At 36.5% G+C, this 20,216-nt stretch overlaps 1 protein-coding gene across 3 annotated transcripts in view; it reads left to right on the top strand.

Moving 5' to 3' along the window:
- Positions 1 to 20,216, top strand: part of HIVEP1 (HIVEP zinc finger 1) — a 155,932-nt gene that overhangs the window by 67,313 nt on the left and 68,403 nt on the right. For all 3 annotated transcript variants that reach the window (XM_023185348.3, XM_023185350.3, XM_023185349.3), the window contains exon 3: positions 12,175 to 12,228. In XM_023185348.3, coding sequence (XP_023041116.2) covers positions 12,175 to 12,228 — 54 coding nt within the window. The remainder of the gene's footprint in view (positions 1 to 12,174; positions 12,229 to 20,216) is intronic.

Here is a 20,216-nt window from a genome sequence, read left to right as displayed (position 1 = left end):
GATTACCTAGAGTAAGTTTTCCGTAGAGGTGGATCTTGCTGGAGAGATGATGTATGTCAAATAGGAAGCTGGGGCCCTAAACTACAACTTCCAAATCCCCAGGAAGAGCCCAGAAACTTCTCTTACTGACAGAGTTTTCTTCCTAAGTGAATTATCTGAAGCATTGCGAACCTGAGTCACACGCAGTGAGGCCTCAATTATAACTGGATTATGTAACAAAAATTCAGTTTTAAATCTGTGGTTTGGCGCCAAGACCCCTTAGTAATAATGTGTCATATCAGATTAAGTTTTCAGCATAGCCTGCAAAAGGTATTTAATTTGAGATGTGCCTAACTTTATTGTCAGTGGCAATACAGAGCTCCTCCTGCTAACGTCATCCCTGGTGGCAATGCCGTTGTGTCCAGAGGGATGCTTTGTTCAGGGTTACATGCAAGACTCTAGGAGGGTGCTTTCGTGCCATGGGAGCCCGGACAGGACCTCTGAAGTCCTTGGCGTCCTTGTCATAAGTCATCCGCACTTGTCACCTTTCGTAGCAGGTGATGGGGAAGTGAGAGCTTCCTTAAGTAAGGCGCCTTCTCAGGGAATGTGCTAAACTTACAAGGGGAAGATGGGGCTGGAGATCCACAGTTCAGGGTGCCTACAGAGTGATGATAAATCCAGCGGCTGGGGCTGGAAGGTCTTAAGTCTTAGCTGTTTGTTGGGTCTGTAGTAGAAAACTGAAGTATCGGTGTTATTATTTATCTCAAATTGACATTTCATTCTGTTGAGAGTTCTAGAAGAAATGTAATGGCATTCCTCCCTTTCTCATCTTCTATGCTTCTAAGTCTCCTTATTCTTACTCAAGAGGGGGTTGGACAGTTATTTTCACTGTTTCTTTTCTGCCACTCCCACATTTTAAATCTTCATCCTTTCCTTTTTCTCTTAGAGAATATGAATGTGTTTGTAGTAATTTGAGATCACAGAATGTGATGGAGTACCATTTTGAAAAAGAGGCTCTATCTTGCTTGCTGTTGTATTTCCCCCACAGAGAATTACTGATTCTGGAAAGGATTACAAAAGAAGAGGACATATGTTTAGGTAAGAAGATGGTGAAGAAGAATGCATATGGCAAGTTAATGGCACAGTTGTGAATATTGACCATAGGATTAATATCTGACAGGCAGGTCTGTTGATCTCAATACTCTTAGAGAAGGGATGTGAAAGATGCCAAGCAAAGCATTGACTCAGCTATAATAGCTAAAAAACATAGTCACTAATTGACAACTTAGCATTTAAGAACGTCTGAAAGAATAGTCTGGGTGGTGTGTGTTTCTGTTTGACTTGGTCTGCATTGTCAGGCTTGGTGCTGCCCTGTCTTTGTTGCTCAAATCCTCTGTCCCAGTACCAGTAGACCAAGCTTTTTTCAGACTGTGTCTTGTTCCAACAGAACCAGAAATCTGAAATATGAAAAAGGATTTGCCCCAACCCATAGTACGGTTCTCATGGTTCCTGGCCTGCAGTGAGCTAAGTGCACAAGGCCCAGGAAGAGGAGTGACTCAGATTTGGAGAGGCGGTCAGAGTTCACTACACTTAGTGGCTTAGTTTCTGTGTTTTTGCCCCAGGTAATAGCAACACCTTGTATCTGAGTCCTTCTTAAAACAACAACAACAACAAACATATGTATATGTACACACACACACATATATACACACATATATATGTAAACATATATATATAGCCTTTTAACATTTATTATAGGGGAAAATGGATGTGATTATTTGCTGACAAGGGATGGGGCAGTGGCCTGCCTGAAAAGCTGGAGGAGCATGCCTGTGAGTTTGGTTTTTTTTTTTGTTTGTTTGTTTGTTTGTTTTAAGTCTTTGAGATCCTGGGTCTCTCCCAACCATCTGTAAATCTGCATCCTTAGCCCCAAATTCAGGGTGTGGATGCATGTGCCCTGCATGTGTGCGTGTACATCTGTGAATCCATACTTGATTAGTAGCCCAGGTTCAGTGGATGCTGGCGTGTAGCCTGTCAGGGTGAGAACGCTGTCTTGTTCTTTCTCTCCCACCATGGTTACGATGACTACCTCCTTCCATTCGCTACATCAGAAATCATCCAGTGGAAAGAGGAAACCAGTGTTGCCATACTCTAATAATTATATCCATCTCACAGTGGGTAACATATTTTGTTGTGATTATTAGAAAACTATATTATTAGAAATATGTATTGGAAAGCTTGTCAATTTTCAACATCTTTATAACAATAGTTTGTATATTTAAATAGTTTTTGTATCTTCAAGCATTAAATTTTCAGCTGGAAAACTATGTTCTAGTTTAGGGCTGATAGTAATAATTATTAGATCTATTTTCGGTTTAATACCTATTAAGAATACAGGCTTTGGCTTTGGATTTTAGAGGTATAATTTAATTAGACATCCTTAGCCATGAAGTGCACATTGAACTTTTCCTTCCTTATCTTCCTCAGTATCCACTAATATCAGCAGCAGCTTTGATAAGGCAGACAGATGCTGCTGCTGCTGCTGCTGCCCCTGGTATTTGATAAAATATGCTTCAAAGAGCTGGCTGATAAGAATTTTCTCCCTTAACTACTTGCATTTTATACAATTTTGAATCTTGACCAGATACTATCTGTAATTTAGAGAACATTGATTCGCAGGGTTGGCTGCATGTTGGAATCACCTGGGAAACTTTTTAAAATGCTGATTTAATTGGTGTGGAGGGCAGCCTGAGTATCAAGATTTTTAAGTGACTCATTAAGTGACTCAAATATGCAGCAATTATTTAACAACTCTGTATGTTATAGAAATTAATACAACAGATTTGATTCTTGTCTATAGAAATGCAAATTGTGCCTGGTGAAGATGCAATTGATTGTTGCCCTGTGGATGTTGCTTATTTTCACATAATTAAGCAAATTTATTTTGACATTCCTGATGGCATCTAATCTATCTAATCTATCTATCCTTCCTTCCATCCATCCATCCATCTCTGTCTGTCTCTGGTCTTTGAATTCTCCTTTGAGTTGTAATGTCTTGTTTTTTCATTAATAAATGAGTTAAATCTTTAAAAAAGTATGCAGCAAACGTTGGGTTTTACTGTTTTAAGGGATGTATAAAGGGTCACCAAAAAAGGAGCTAAAAGGGTGGCGCTAAGGGGATCATCCTTGGGCTAAGCTGATTTGACCCCTGTCTAAAGAAGGTGCTTTTGGACTTTTAGCTCAGCCCCTCACCTGGGCTCCTGTGGGCTTTGAAATAGTGTGAGGTTTTGGGAAGGAGTCTTTGACTTTGGAAGTTTGCTTTTATTTTTACTTCTTAGGGAATGTGTGGTCAACCATAAAAGACAGTGGTCTTCCTAGCATCCTCTATGGGTAAAAAGATATTTAGTGTAAGGGGGAACTTCTTTCCCCCACTATTAAAAGTGCAGTTTAAGGGCAGTGGTTTCACACAGTTCTCAGATCAAGGTTGCCAAATGAAACCAGGTGATTGATACATACTGTATGTATAAATAATTAGATATGCTAAGAGACAAAATAATGTAAAATCCTTAGAAAGCTCAGTGTGACACATTTGTTGTGTGTCTATTTACATTTTGTTATTTTCATGGTCTGTTTTGATATCAAGATGGTTTTCATAACGAAGAAACCACATTTAGTTGATACATGATTTTAAAAGCATAGTGGATCTCCTATCTACTTTTCTCTTTGAACTTTTAAAAGTTTTTTCAGTATCACGATGGAAACATGCTTTCTGAAAAGGATAAGTGAACAGTTTTGCAAAGGGCAGACCATAAAACTGTAGCAAGATGAGGCATTTCACATTTTACATTTTATTATAGAATGTTTTGTTCCTAATCATCTTTGCTATTCCACACCTCATTATCACACTAGGGTAGACATTGTTCATGTCCATTTAACTTTTATCTCTACTCTATTTTATCCATAACCACTATGGATCTTCTAAAAACCCTTGAAACATTACCTAGAAATTAATTAAAAACTGCAGCTCCCTCTATCTCTGGGCGCTCCAACTTCCAACTCCCCCCTCCTATTCAGCCATCTGCTCCTGGTACCTGTGTCACTCTTCACACTGCCTTTCTAGCCTCTATCCCTTCTGTATATTTGGTCCATCAGATGAACTCCTCTCTAGCACCATCATCTCATGAATTTTCTGTCTTTCCTCCTGGAAATATCCAAACATGGCATCCCTTCTGCACTTCTTCATCCGAGTTGCCAAGGTTTGTAAGAGTAGATGAAAACACTATGCAGATTGGAGACACCAAAAATGCATGAATTTCCACATTCACAGATTGCCTAGTTCCTGTTCAGCAGTGCTTTTGTCCTCACAGTTGGTTGGCTCCTGTGTTCCCATCAGTCAGTTTGCCATGTTTTCACTAGTCTCTGTGGCCTCTTACACACTCACTAAACTCCTTTTTCTTTGTAGATAACCATGTCTCTTACCTCAATACAGTGGAGGCAGTTGGATATGAATTGCGTTAAATTCATCCTTTCCACTAGCAGACTTTTCCTTTTACCTAACACTCCTTCTGTCCTCTTTTCCTTCCCTCTGGCCTTAGAAAACAGCCTTAGGTCTTCCCCTGTTTAAACCAGTGCTTGGCCTGGACTCTTGATGCTCTGCTGTGCTTTCTCCAAAACCTTGCCGTCCCACACCTCTTATTCCTCCTTGTCTTTTCACTCTTCTTTTATTAGCTCCTCCCACTGGGCCTATGAACATCTTGGAAGAACAAAACAAATCAAATAGTCAAAACTACTTTCCTTTGACCCTGTGTTTCTCTATCCCCCACTCCTTTGCAGTTCACTGTATTTTAAGCTCAGGAGTTTGTAAGACAGTTCCACTTTGCTTTCTTCTCTCCCCTCTCCCCTCTGTCGCATCCGTCACTTCCTCATCCCGCTTCCCGCCAGGCTTCCCCAAACCCTGCATGCTTCGGGAAACACCACCAGTGGCCTCTTAATCGCTCCATTCATAGAAGCTTTTTCAGTCCTTACCTTTTGCATCCTCTACTGATTTTGACATTGAAACGCTGTTCTCTTGACTTCTGTGGCCAAAATACTTTGTCCTCCTAATTTTTTTTAACCGTTCCTTTTTTGCCTCTTTTTGGGGGTTTCTTTTCCTCTACTTGCTCCTTAAAAGTTGGAACTACCTCCCATTCTGCCTTAATTGGAGAGTAATTAACCCAATAGAACCACTTGTCAAAGCTTAAACAAATGTATACAGTCTGGGGTGTCATTCCTGGAGTATCTGATTCAGTATGTCCTTCTAGAAACCTACAGTATCATGGCTCTGTTATATTCTGTCATATGCAGGTACCATAATTATATTTAACCATTTCTTAAATATTCATTCATTCAACAAACATTCATTGAGCACCTTCTATATCCCAGGTGCTGTTGCTTATTCAGTTTTTGTCTGTCATGAGAAGCACTCTGATAGGTAGCATTTCTTTCACTTTTTTTCATAGTCTCAGTATAGGCCGAATTACTCTGTTAATTAAAAGATAGGGTTTTCGAAGATCTTGATACCTGTGGTCAAATTTTTTCATAGAAAGCCCTATTTTTGCTTCTACCAACTCTAGGCTATGGTTTTAACTACTAGTTATGTCAGAAAGTGGCTCCCGAACTCTTTACCGCTAGACTCTGCTCTCTCTAGATTCGTGTATCCAACTGCTTGGAGTTCTCAGTGAACTTGCCTCTTCGCCTTTCCAAACCCTAATGCCCCGCTACCTGAATGCCCTTTACTCTTTGGATATAGTCATACCATTACTGCATGCCTAAGAATTGCTTATTTACTTCCCTAAGTTCCTGCATGCAGGGTTGTTTATCTTCGAGTGTCCTTAGTGCTGGCACACAGGAGCTAATGAATATATGCTGAGCAGAATGGACTATGTGTATGAATGTTTCCATGTTTTAGGAGTTATTCTGTAGTTTTCCGTATGATTGGACCTTTGCAATTTAGAATCTATAGCCAATATTTTTTTAAAAAGATAATTGAGCACATTGTTAGGTTTTATTGAATTTAAATAATACAGTTTATATATATTAAGATATTTATTCATTATAGGTACTTTAGTAATGGGAGAAAATATCAATGGTAAAATGAAAACTGTCTGTTAATGTACTACCCTTAGATATCCAGTTGGGCCTTCTTCATAGACATATGAATGTATATGTCTGTCAAGTGTGTGTGTGTGTGTCTGTACATTTCCACACATTCATCTTCATGGCACAAAATGTTTAGAATTGTGTCTTTTTAACATAATATATGTTGAGCATTTTCCATCAATGAATATTTTGTAAAAAATACATTTATTGGCTAAACAATATTCTCTTGTATAGAAATATTTAAGTATTTGTTTAACCAACTCCATACTGCTTTGTATATAGAATTCCTGCCACGTTATTATTAACAAAAATGCTGTAGTAATGTCACAATAGCAATTAATTTATTAGACAACTATGTGTCAAGGGTCTAGTGACCCTCGCACCTATGCACTATGTTGAATAAGATACAGCTTAATGTGGAAAGCAAGCAAACAGACTCTAGAAGTTTTGGGGAGATGTCAGGGAAGGCTGCCTGCCAGAGCTGCAGGGGAACAGACAACATGGCTATTGGCTGATTTCTTTGCTCAGGATATTTGTTAGGATAACAATTGATTAGTATGATGAAGAATATCCTTCTCTATGTAATACTGAGGGTTTTTTGAAGCATTAAAGATAGGTATGATTTAATCAAGTACATTTGGGACAGTATTTAACTTATCTTTACTCCCCTTCCTTGTCCTATTTCTGTGACAAATGATAATATGTTGCTTCTGAATATTGAAATAGCTTTGCTTCCTCTTTTCTGTGAATGTGCTTCTTGATATAGATTGTTAAAGCTGTGTTCGTATGTGGTGTTGGTTTTTCTGCCCCTTTGGCTGGGTTTGGTATCTGAGGCGTGCCAGCTGTATACAATGATGTAGTATGCCTTCTGTGTTATCCTGGGCTCCGGAGCAGTTTAGGACAGGCTTTATTCTTTAAAGCTGGAAAGAAGTTGGTAATAAAATTCTTGGGCCTGGAACCTTTTTAAAAAGCAAATTCTGTGTAATGCTGTGGCAACGTTCTCAGCTTTATCAGTGCAGGTTATTCTGGTCAAGCGTTCCTCATTCTGGATCAGTTTGGGTAGTTGTAGGTTTTTCTAGGATTTTACTAGTTCATCACAATTTTCAAATTCATTAGCACAAAGTTGAGTCTTTGATTTCTTTTTCACTTACTGCAGACAGTGTTTTTGTTTGAAATACTGCTAGTCTAGACTGTGATTTTCAGCATTATAACAACGTGTCATCTTCCTCAAAGACAGGTAAGTCCAGAAGTATTTGAGATGTGAAACTTGTAGGTTAAAATGGGTTGATTGTAAAAGTGGGTTTACTCAGTTTACTTAGTAGTGAAGACCAGGAATAATCTTCACTTACAGGAGCATGTATAAATGATTGTGTGTGCTGGATACAATTTTAATTTTATGCCATTGTCATTTATTTAGTGCTATTGAAATAGCACAGTTCACAGTAAGAGTAAGGCACTTGCACTGGCATATAATGAGAGGAAGTAGGAATTATGTTTTATTCAGTGGTAAAAATAGTACAGTTACATATGGTGATCTTTTTTCAATCAGATAGTATCTCTTTCAGTAAATAGAGGTGCCTTTTACAGTTCATTAGGATTTACTTCATAAAATGTTACCAGTGTGGGTTTTGATGGCTAAATGAAGAGGGAGGATGCACGGGTGCTAGCGCAGAGGCTATATGGTGCCCAGCAGAACAGCATGAGGGAAGGATGAGCTGATAGAAGTAGGTGAGACATGACTTAAATCTCTTACAGATCTAAGGGAGTAATAGTTGACTCGAGTGCTTTCAGTGTACTGATACAGCTTCCCGAATGTTGACATCATTTATAATGTTAAAGATGATAAAATGCTAGATTCTTAAGTGAAACCACCCAGTGCCAGTTTTCAGTTTGTGTGTAGGTGCTTTTTTCTCTTTTCTTTCCAGAATGCACATTCTGTGTCACTTGGCAGGTTATTGTCTTGTCAGTGTTTATATGATCAGTAAACCACTCAGCTCCATCTAATTGCCATTATTACTAACGATCATGAGCCAGGCAGCTCTGGAGAAACAGGGTTCTGTGTGCGACATTCACTGGTGGTGCAGAGGAGACTGTGATGGGCTCTGGACAAGGGTGTGAGGGAAGTTTGCCCAGAGAAGCCCCATCTTGAAAGGATGCCCCGCAGAGAAGAGACAGTGTGGGAGGCGCCTTCAGGGAAGAGGACAGAGTGGCTCTTAAGTCGTAGGGTCTGGCTGAGCCTGGACTTCACTGTGCCTGATCTTGAAGATAGAACGGAAGTGGCAAAGGGCAAAGAGGTAACTAGATCACAAAGAACCTCGTTAACCACACACGGGAGTTTGAGCCTTATTTACCATCGAATTGATATTAAAATCATTGTAAGGATACACAAAAGTAGGAGCCCCTCTGTGGGAGAGCCTTTGTCCCTGTAACTCTTCACATTAGACCTGACACAGAGCAGGCGTTCAATACAGTAAAAACACAGTATTCATTGAACCAAATCCTAACAACTTAGTGGGCTGGTCCTCCAACCTGTGATGCATTAGAGCCCAAGGCTCTTGGGGAATGAGATTCAGACTTCTGAGATGGTGAGGGAGACCCTCCCTACATACACTTTAGCATAGACTGAAGAATGGTCAGAGAGCAAGGGGTTACTATAAATCTTTATTTGAAGGTTGTTTAATTTTTATAAGTGATTTGTTTTTAATTCAATCTTCTTCTAGAATCCCTAAAGAAAGATTATTATTTCTTAAGGGCTCTAGGACTTTTTCCTTTTGTTCAGCGGTTTCAGATTATGCTTCACTAATAAAGAGACTTCTTTTATGATTATTTGGGAATGATGAAAATGAGATATTTTTGGAATCACTTTCTTACACAAAATTTTTAATTTAAGGTGTCATGCAAGATAGTTCTTATAGCCTTTATCATTAACAGTTTCTGTGTTTTAAAGAAGAAAGAAAAACTTTAAAAATGTATACATTTTTAGTAGTTGCAGAACAAAAATGTAATCTATACTATTAGTTACTTCTCTTCTAGCCTGTTGCTGTTTTAGCCACTGGCCTTTCTGGATCTTAGAGATTACGGATCCATTCATGTGTTTGCTGGGATCTTTTTTCCAAGTTATGGCTCCTCCAAGTATATTTAATGTAAAAATTGAATGAATTAACATTACATGTTAATTTAAATACAGTAATAACTCATTATAGTAAGAATGCATATTATTGACTTCAGATTTACTGACATGGTGTGAGTGTTCTTTTCGTTTGTGTATCTACTTTTGTTTTTAGGTAACAGCAACAGAGAAACTATTGTTTATTTCTCAATGTGTAGTTCTTTGTGAAATCATTAACCCAGATCCCAGTGATGGTGGGGAGGGCATGTTGGGGGATGTCTCAGAATCTAAGATACCATTTTTTTCCCTTTGCTCCCCTCCCCCAAATCAAGACTTACGGTGAGAGATGTTATTGCTGGCAAGTGTTACCCTTGGTAAAGGTTTGGCAAAAAGGATGTGTTGAAAACTGCCTCTTATATTGATGAACTTAAAGCTGTAGATTTACAGTCTAGCAGGGAGCCCTGAAATTAATGTAGTTGCGAAAGGGGCAGGATTTTTCATTTTTAATAGGGAATTAGATGTATGCATAATATGTATGCATGTATGATATTAGTTGAAACGTAAAACTGTATTTTTTTCTCTGTCATGGTGAAAAAATGTAAGTAATGCTTTACATATCAGTAAACTGTCTTGTATGAATCAATTAAGAGCGTGTAGTAAATGACTACTTTCTTTGTAATTTTGGAGAGAGTCTTTAAAACACATCATTTTTACCAGGAGAATTATAAAGACACACTAAATATAAACAGAAATTTTAATAAAACTTGCCCAAAGCAAAAGCTTTTGTAATGGCTGTTACAAGCTAATTGGAGATTGTTTACCTATTGATCTGGAGCTATAGGTAGAAGCATTTGAGGAGGTACTTATTATATTTATTGTAGTAGATGTCCTAAATTAGTAGTCTGAATTTATATACTGTTATTATCAAAATAAAAGGTAACTTGATTGAAAATTTTAAAAACGGAGACTAGTATTTTGTAAGCAAATATAAACTGGTTATTTTTGTAAGAGTTTTGTTATGTTGAAGTGCAAACAGAAAGTGGCCAAAGTTCAATTACTTAATAACAGCTATTCTGTAAGTATTTGTTAATCATGAGTTTTTGTTGCTTTAAGCCACAACTGATTCTATTAAGAAGAGTTTTTATTACATAATGCAAAATTATGTGCACGTATACTATTAAGCACAGTTGTTACTACTGTGAATATATAATACATATATATTATTTATGATTCTTAAGTTTGAGTGAATTACTGGCATAGAAATAACAGTGCTTTGGTAATAAAAGTCCTTTTACGTGTTTTTCAAGTACCATATATTATGTGATTTGTCTATTATTTATAGTTTGAAAATCTACAGGTAATTCATGTATTTCATTTTTTAAAAGTGGGCCTTGGCCTTTTGTTACTTATACTGTGTTAATAAAGATTTCATGCAAGCATTCCATATTTTTCTCTTTGAAGCAAAACTACCACTGAACGCAGGATCCAGTTGCTGTGTTTAATGTGTGTTTTTTTCCAGGACTATTTTCAACTTTGCTCATCGTTTCATGAGCAGTAACTTTTAAGTTTGTAAATCAGAAAAATTGTCTTACTCCAAAAATTACCTGTACTACTCTCAAATTATATTCTAGATCTGATAATTCTCAGGAAGCAAATAAGACATTGCTGTGGGCGAAACATTTATCAGAATGAAAATTTAGTTATTTTTTGACTATTGTTGAGATGTAATGTCTCATATTTCAAACTAGCTTGCTTCCTTTGTTCTATTTTCCCACTTTGCCTTGGCAGGTTGGATCAATATGCAATCGAAGGACGTTTCATCTGTAAATAGAAGGTTCGCTGAATTTCCTGGCCTTTCTGGCAAGATAGGGAGAGAGGCAGGTAGATCAGAGTTTGAAGGGTCCATGGTGTGCGGTGTCTGCCTTTTATTTATTTGGGGTAGGATACCATATTGGAGGTTACATCTTCCATGGCCAGTGAGCAGTGGTAGGGTCAGCATTGGAGACAATTTCTGAGGCTGATGCATTTATCTAAATTGTGCTTACACATTTGGGATATCTGGAATGTTACATAATTATCAGTGTTGTCTTCAGTTCAGTACAATATAGTACCCTGGGAATTTGTTCCTTTTACCATTTTAATAAGTACTTAGACCAATGTGTTAAATTTGGAATCAATTACTGCCCATGGCATGAAGTATGTATATCCTTATAAAATTTAAATTAATTATTATTGAAATAGAACATGCACATATTTACAAAATCCAGTTGTGCCCAGAGCCCCAGGTCAAAGAACAGCAGGAGTGAGGCACTGCTCCCAACTTAGTTATTGCTCCTGGGTTACATCTGTCTGACAAAACTGTGCACATGTGTAGCAGTTCTGCAGTCAGTTGTATATAGTACCTCTTTAATGCAGTACTCTGCCCTCATACTTCATAGATGCTGTCAGCTCTATGCTGCCAGCAAGGTGATAGACACTTTCTGCCTTGCCACATTTCAGCTCATCCTCACCTCTGTTTTTCCATCCTTTTCTGTCTTCTGCCGTAGGTCTTAGTTTTGCTCAATCTGGTCGTTTCTAAGCTAGTAGGCATTTGTTACGTCTCTAAAATCCCTATTAGGTACTTTGAATGTAAAGATAGTATTATTTTTAGATACTTTTATTAGATGACTAAACTTGTAAAGCTGTAGTTCAGTATCTAAAGTGCACTAATTATTTGCATTATGAAAACATTTTTTAATTGGAAATAGTCCTTGTGACTAAGAAATTATTAAAATTATAGATTCAAAAGGAAATATATCCTTCAACACTTTATACACATCTGTATCATAATTTATTCAACACATTTATTACTGTATATCTGACACTGTTTAAAAGTAGTGTGTTTGTTTTACTGTATTCTTATTTATCTCAGGTAAATTGATTTATAAATTTTTCTCTGTTTTTCTTAGACAAAATTGAAGAAGCACAAAAAGAACTTAATGGGGCAGAAGTTTCAAAAAAAGGTAAATTAAAATCAGCTTGAATGTAAACTTTATTCTTGCAGTGGTGCCTATACATATACCTCATAAATATAGCCTTATGAAATAAATCAATATAGACATATCACAAAATTAGAAATCCCCTTGAAGTTATTGATACTTAACCTTTAGTGGACTTTGCTTTATGAAACATTTTGGCCACATAGCACATTCTATAACTGTTTCCCACATATTAATGTATGACTGGTAGAAGTGTGAAAGGTTATTGCAACTCTGTTGAAAGTCCTGTTTGTGAGACTGTCCTGTAGCAATGAAAGTACCAATATAAGGAACACAGTTGGCTGTGTCCATGCATGTGTGTTCATGTGTGTATTCATGTGATGCAGTTTTTTTTTTTTGTAGTGAAAAAACCTAAGACAACTAAAACAGCCTGAATACCAGTCAGTGGAAGAATAGTTGAATAATTTGTAGTATACTCATATTGTGGGATGTCATGCAACTTTGAAAAAATGTTAATTACTTCAGTTGATGGTGATGACTTATCAAATAAGAAAAACAACATTGCAATGTAGCATGTAAACTGTCTTACTTTTTTGTGAAAACCAACAAAGTCAAGTGTGTATATAAGTATCTATGTGTATATATGCATACATACACACACAGAGGCTTCTATGAGATTGGACAATGTTGGAAAGGATTTATACACAGGAACGTGTATAATAGTGGGAAGCGGAGCAAGGGAAGATGACCCACTCATTTATATGCCTTTGTATTATTTCACTAGCTACAATGGGTATAACTTTATATTAAAATTAAAAACTTGAAAGGAAAAAATTGGTTTTCACCATAGAAAACATTCATTATCTTTCCAAGTAATATAAGAAAATAGATGTGATGCAGAGGAGCACGTAGGGATGGTCACATAGTGAGGTGAATAGTGTTTAAACACTATCTGTTAATGAGCAAAATTGATTATGTGCTTTTAATATTGTGGGAAAATAAAGTTCTCTTTATGACATTTGTATTCCTTGATTTATTATTTATTTTACCTTGTTATATCTTCGAATTACAGCCGACTATTTTGACAGTAGTTTAGCTAAGTAGGATTCCAATTGAAAGACTTTTTACAAAAAATAGCTTTTAAGTCTAGTTAGACTACTGAGTAGGTGTCTGTAGGGGAAATACTTTCTTGCCATCCCAGTTCTCCATCTCTTGGACCAGCCTGTGATGCCTCCAAGGTGGTTTGGGGTTGGGCTGGTCTTACATGTATGGGGTACTGTGTAGCACCCCTCATGTCTTCCTTCCTCTCACCCCACACTCCTTCCGTGGACACTCTGGAAGGGCCATGTATTTCTGACCCTCTAATGACATTCTTGCAGAAAAGCAAGGATAGAAAGAGTAGAGATGTCTCCGTGGCCACGTTGTCCCTTTGAAGGGCTGACTGACTTTAACGTATAAGGCGTTTAAGGCAGTCGGGGTATAAGAGGCTGTACTTTTAAAGTTTTGTCTATAGCCATTTTTTTTTTTTTTTTTTTTTTTTTTTTTTTTTTTTTACATCTAGTCATGGTTTAGAGCTGCTTCAATTAGCAAAGTAAATGTGAGCTTGTCTTCCTTTTCCTTGTTACTTCTTTGGCAAGAGTTTTCAGAGCAGTGAACTAAATGCCTGATAGGAAGGAGGAAATGAAACAAAGGTTCTAGAAAGAGAAATTGGATAATGAGGTTCAGAATAATGGATTGGGCTACAGTTGGCAGGCTACACTTATTTAAGAGCTAGGATGAATACCAAGTGAGCATTGTTCTGTGCAGTTCACTGCATAGAATTACTACTTGGCTTTCATTTTTATACAGAAATTAAAAATAAAATAGTTTTCCCTTTCAAATATAAGAAATAATATCAGTTTCTCTTTAACAACATGAAAAGTCTGAGTAACAGTGGTGTTGAGATTTTTCAAACCTTTTCTTGCTGTTACCTATTTTATTTTAAAGGATATTCATTTCTTTCATCAAAGAATATGCTTTAAAATATAGTCATTCGTTTTAGATTATGATAAGTCATCTATAATAGATCTCTTTTTCATTGTTTTTCTGATGTACTTTGGGTTTTTTCGCCCTGTAAGTTTAGACACATGGGCTTTTTTAAAAAATTATTTTTAAACACTGCTTATAGTTCTAATGTTTTGTCTCCATTGAAGATTCTGTGGTCTTTAACTTATTTGAGGCTCTTTCTCTCTTTTTTGTAATTATTAGGACAAGTAACTAATTTATTTTCAGAAGCATCTAGCATAGTAGTAGGCTCTTAAAAGCAACTTCCTCATTAATAGATTAAAAAAGACATTTCCTCCTGTATTTTAATAATTTAAGGAGGATTAAATCTGTTTAGTGTAATATGGAAATAAAGAAACTTACTTTGCCTGTCATACACCAATAGAATAAAGAAATGCAGTGAATTATGTTAATGTTCTTATTTTATTCTTTTTCTCTTTTGAATGAAAATCAGATGACTTTAATTTGATTTATTTTTATTTTAATCAATTTGGGGTAGATATAAGGATGCAGCATTCACACAAGTCTCCATAATGTCATTATGTTTTTCCTTACAGTGCTATCTCCAGATTCATAACACGCATTGTGCTTGACACTATTTTTAAAATTATTGAGTGGGATTTAAATGAAATAGTGACTGTCACAGATGTGGTAATGGAATATGAATAAAATTAACTGGGAAGAAATAAATAGATCGATTAGGAGAGCTTTTATGGCTTTCTCAAGCTTTAATTTTAATACTCTGTTTTAAGTTTTTGTCTTATAATGTTTGACACATATACATTAATATGTAATATATGTAGCATATTAAATTACAAAGCATAAGAAAGACATGGTAGTCTTTGATTCTCACACCCAATTTAAGAATGGAGATGTTGCCAGTACCATTGTATCCACCCACAATGCTGATCGGCAATTCATCCCATTGTCTCTTCTGTAGAGGTTTTACTGTCCTTAGTTTTGTGTTAATCATTTCGGTCCTTTTTAAAAGCAATTATGTCATATAAATATGTATCCCCAAACAATATATTTTCTAGTTGTGCCTGAATTTGAACTTTTAAATGAAACGATACTGTACAGTCTTCTGCAGCTTTTTTCACTTAACGTTGTTCCTAAGATTCACCCATGCTGTTGCACATAGCTGTTACTTTTCATTATTGTAATAGTATTGCACTGTATGAAATTGTTGGCCCATTCTTCTGTTGATAGATTTAAGTTATTTCCACCTTTTTGCTATCATAAACAATGCAGGTATGAATATTTTTATATCCTGGTGCCTATGTGTGAGTTTTCTAGAGCATATATTGGGAATGTGGATGCTCAGCTCTGCAAAATGATGCTATGTTGTTTTCCAGAGTTTTTTGGGGGAATCTTTTTGCATTCCCACCATCAGTGTCCAAGAATTGATTTTGTACTATCAAGTGCAAGGTATTTTTAGTCTTTTATTCTTTTTCTAATTGAATAGATGTTAAATACTCTTTTATTCTGCTTTGGTTTTTGTTTCCCTGATTACTAATGTTAAAAGAAAAACTTAAGACACAAAAAGTTTAACAGATTTTATTTAAACAAAGAATTATTCATGAATCAGGCATCATTCAGAACCAGAAGAGGTTCAGAGAGCTCTGCTGAGCAGTGTGAGCAGCAAGCTTGTAGAGGCTGAACACGGAAGCAAAGTGAGAAGTCACCTGATTGGCTGCAACTAGGCATCTGCCTTCTTTGGGTAGGGTGTGATGAAGTGTTTGCTGTATTTGGGCATGATCTGATCAGTTGACTGCCTGCAAAGTAGCGATTTGTTACAAAAAAATACTCTAAATTAGGTTTCTGTTTGCACACCAAATTAGGTTGCAGTTTGTTAGGTCATAACTCAAGGTAAGGAGACAGCCTCAGGCAAATGGCCTCCTGCTTGTTTAATTTAAGAATGTCGGCCGGGCGCGGTGGCTCAAGCCTGTAATCCCAGCACTTTGGGAGGCCGAGATGGGCGGATCACGAGGTCAGGAGATCGAGACCATCCTGGCTAACACGGTGAAACCCCGTCTCTACTAAAAAATACAAAAAACTAGCTGGGCGAGGTGGCGGGCGCCTGTAGTCCCAGCTACTCGGGAGGCTGAGGCAGGAGAATGGCGTAAACCCGGGAGGCGGAGCTTGCAGTGAGCTGAGATCCGGCCCCTGCACTCCAGCCTGGGCAACAGAGCAAGACTCTGTCTCAAAAAAAAAAAAAAAAAGAATGTCGGCCGGGCGTGGTGGCTCAAGCCTGTAATCCCAGCACTTTGGGAGGCCGAGACAGGCGGATCACGAGGTCAGGAGATCGAGACCACCCTGGCTAATACGGTGAAACCCCGTCTCTAATAGAAAATACAAAAAACTAGCCGGGCGACGAGGCGGGCGCCTGTAGTCCCAGCTACTCGGGAGGCTGAGACAGGAGAATGGCGTGAATCCGGGAGGCGGAGCTTGCAGTGAGCTGAGATCCGGCCACTGCACTCCAGCCTGGGCGGCAGAGCAAGACTCCGTCTCAAAAAAAAAAATGAATGTCAAACATGTCTTCATTTGTATTCCGCCTTACTGAAATGCTTGCTAGTATCATTTTTCCCTTTTGTAAAAATTGAGTTGTCTTTTTCTTAATATATTTTGAATAACTATCTTTATTCATTTTATGTGCTTTTTCAGATTTATTTTTTACTTTGTTTAAAGTGCCTTCTGTTCACTAAAGCGAATAGAAGCTCTTGATTTTGTCAACCTATTAATTTCTTGCTTTTGTGATTCATTTTTTTGTATTTTTATTTGTCTTAAATTATTCTCTACCACGAGGTCTTAAGTATAAATATATTTTTCTATATTTTTTTCTAAAAGACTTCCACATTTCAGATTAAAAACCCATCTGGAGTTTGTTTTTTAAAAAAAATATACTTAGTTTTTTAATGTAGTGTAAGTTAGGATTCAAGCTTCTTTTTTTTCTCAAGTGGATAACCATTGCTAATATTGTTAAATGTCCCTGAAACATTTAGTATGTTTTCTTTTTACTCTTTCATGTTAATTTTTCATTTTTGTGTGGGTTTGTTTCTTAGCTCTCTGTTCTGTTCTGTGAATTTGTGTGCCCATGTTTTAATATCACAGTATGTTAATTATTTACCAATTTATTGTTTTGATATACAGTGTGCAGTAACCAGTATACACTGTGTACAGTACGGCAGATTCCTTGTGTTATTTGCCTTCAGAACTGTTTTGCCTATAGTTCCTTGCTCATGTATTTGAATTTTACAATCAGGTTTTTAAAAAGCTTGTTGGAATTTTGTTTGGGTTTCATTGAATTCGGAGCAAACTGAATTCAAATTTGATTGAATTCAGAGTTTTCAGGCCTCCTATTTAAAAAAGATTGTATATTTCTGATACTTGTGTTTTCTGTAGTTTTTTGTCATTTTTCTCCATATGAATCTTTAATTTTTTTTGCTCTATTTCTTAGAATTTAGTGTTTTCCTCATTTTAATGATTTTTTCTTTTGTAAAATTGTTTTCTAGCTCCTGGCAAATAAAAATGCAATATATTTTTGCATATTTATTTTATATCCAGCTATTTGGCTGGATTCTCATTTATTATGAAAATTGCTGGTGTTTTCAGATTTTCTTGTCATATCAACTGGGAATAATGAAAGTGTGTTTCTTGATTTTTGAAATCATTGTTTCTTTTATTTATTTTTTTTATCTTGCTCAGTCAGCTCCAATAAAATTGGTATCTTAGACTTGTTCCTGATTGTAAAGAAAAGGCAGGCCGGGCGCGGTGGCTCAAGCCTGTAATCCCAGCACTTTGGGAGGCCGAGACGGGCGGATCACGAGGTCAGGAGATCGAGACCATCCTGGCTAACACGATGAAACCCCATCTCTACTAAAAATGCAAAAAAATTAGCCGGGCGTGGCGGTGAGCGCTTGTAGTCCCAGCTACTTGGGAGGCTGAGGCAGGAGAATGGCGTGAACCCGGGAGGCGGAGCTTGCAGTGAGCTGAGATCAGGCCACTGCACTCCAGCCTGGGCGACTGAGCGAGACTCCATCTCAAAAATAAAAAAGAAAATGCTTCTAATTTTTCACCATTAAAATATTCGCTATCTTTCTTTGTGGGGAGAGATTCTGTATATTTTTTAGTTGCTTAAAGGTGTTATCTTCTATTTTTTATTTGTTGAAATTATTTTTAAAAATCATAAATTTATTTTTATCACGTTTTGTTTCTGTGTAAAGATGATCTTACTATGTCCTTCATTCTTTCATTCTGATGTTTAAAAGTGACTTACATATCTTTAAACCAATTTGGTCATGATGTTTAATCTTAGTCACTGCTAGATTTGATTCGTTAATATTTTATTGAAGAATTTTGAATCCATGTTCAAGGCATTGGTTTATATTTTTATTATTTTTTATAATTTTCTCTGCCTGATTTTGTTTTAAGGTTATGCTAGTTTGATTGGATGATTCGAGAGCTATATGCTTCTGATTCCCATGGAGCTGTTTGTTTGATATTGGAATTGTACCTTTGTAGGCAAATCTTACAACGTATTTTGACTTTTGGGAGGGACTGCGGGGTAGACTTTTAACTCCCAATTCAGTGTACTTAACAGTAAGGATTATCCAAACATTCTGTTTTCTCTTCAGTTTTGGGAAGTTGTATTTTTCTTATAATTTATCCATCTTATCTAAACAGTCACATCTATTGGCAAAAAATCAGTCATAGTATTTTCTTGCTCTCTTTCATTTCTGCTGTGTGTGTAGTTATGTCTATTTTTTATTGCTTCTATCATTCATTTGTCCTCTCCTTGCTTTCTTGATAAGAGTTGCCAGTTTTCTGTTTTACTTTCTTTTTATTTTGCCAGCGTCTGGTTTTCATGATACTTGCTTGCTTCATCCTTTTTAGTTTCATTAAATTTTGTTCTTTTTTATCTTTTTCTGTCTTTTTCTTTAGGTTTGTTCTGTTACTCAAATTTCTTAACTTGGAATGTTCATTCATTTTTAAGCCTTTATTCTGCTCTATTGGCATCACTTAAAGCTGTTAATTTCCTTGTAAGTATTGCTTAGATGCATCGTACACAATTTTATATTTGTTAGTTTCATTCTTTTCTATGCTGGTTTCTTCTCTGACCCTCTCCCTACCCCAAATCATGTTTGATTTTTTTTTTTCCTCCACATGGATGGGGATCTTACTTATTTTTCATAATTTCTCACTTAATTGCATTGTGTTGTTGATTGTTTTATAAAACCATTTAGGATATCCAAAATTGTTTCTTCTCTGTTTCTGAATATCGTGTAATAATAACACAGTAAGAACCTACAATTGCCACTATCATTACCAGTAATTTCTTTTCAGCAGCAGTGGTATCACTCTTACATTATATACTTCAGCCCCAGAACATTTTTATTTTTTAAATAATTTCTGTATCACCATCTATGTAAGAATAAGAGGGCCTGAATATATATAGGTAGTTTATATGGGTTAAGAAATAGAGTAAGGAAATCTGTTCTAGTATGAATGATATTCATATTTGCTCTGAAAAGTCAGTTGATACGTGGGATTTTTGTTAACATAGGCATGATTTATGCCCTGAAATGTGCTTCGCTTATCTGGGGAAGCTTGAGGGAAGTTAGGTTCCTGTGTAAAACGAGACTAAGTCAGAAGTGAGAGTGGTACTCCACTGGATCCTGAACTCTGTAATGTGTCAGTAAAGATGCTAGTTTCTTACCTACATTTCTACATTAAAAAATGAATGTTTGTATTCATTTTATAATGATATTATTACAAAATTTTAATTTTTTTGAAGATAATGTGAATGAGTTTCCAGGGGGTGAAAAATAGTGACTCTCATTAAAAAAATTTTTTTAATTACCACATATAACTTTTTTTAAGACGAAGGCTAATTTCAAATAAATATTTTATGTTAATAAGGCCATGCTTTATTGCCAGTGACGCTCTTCCTTAAACGTTCTGCTGAGTAT

This window comes from Piliocolobus tephrosceles, chromosome 5, assembly GCF_002776525.5.
Source record: "Piliocolobus tephrosceles isolate RC106 chromosome 5, ASM277652v3, whole genome shotgun sequence".
Lineage (NCBI taxonomy): Eukaryota > Metazoa > Chordata > Mammalia > Primates > Cercopithecidae > Piliocolobus > Piliocolobus tephrosceles.
Note: the sequence above shows the minus strand (reverse complement) of the source record. Positions and strands in the feature narration are given on the sequence as shown.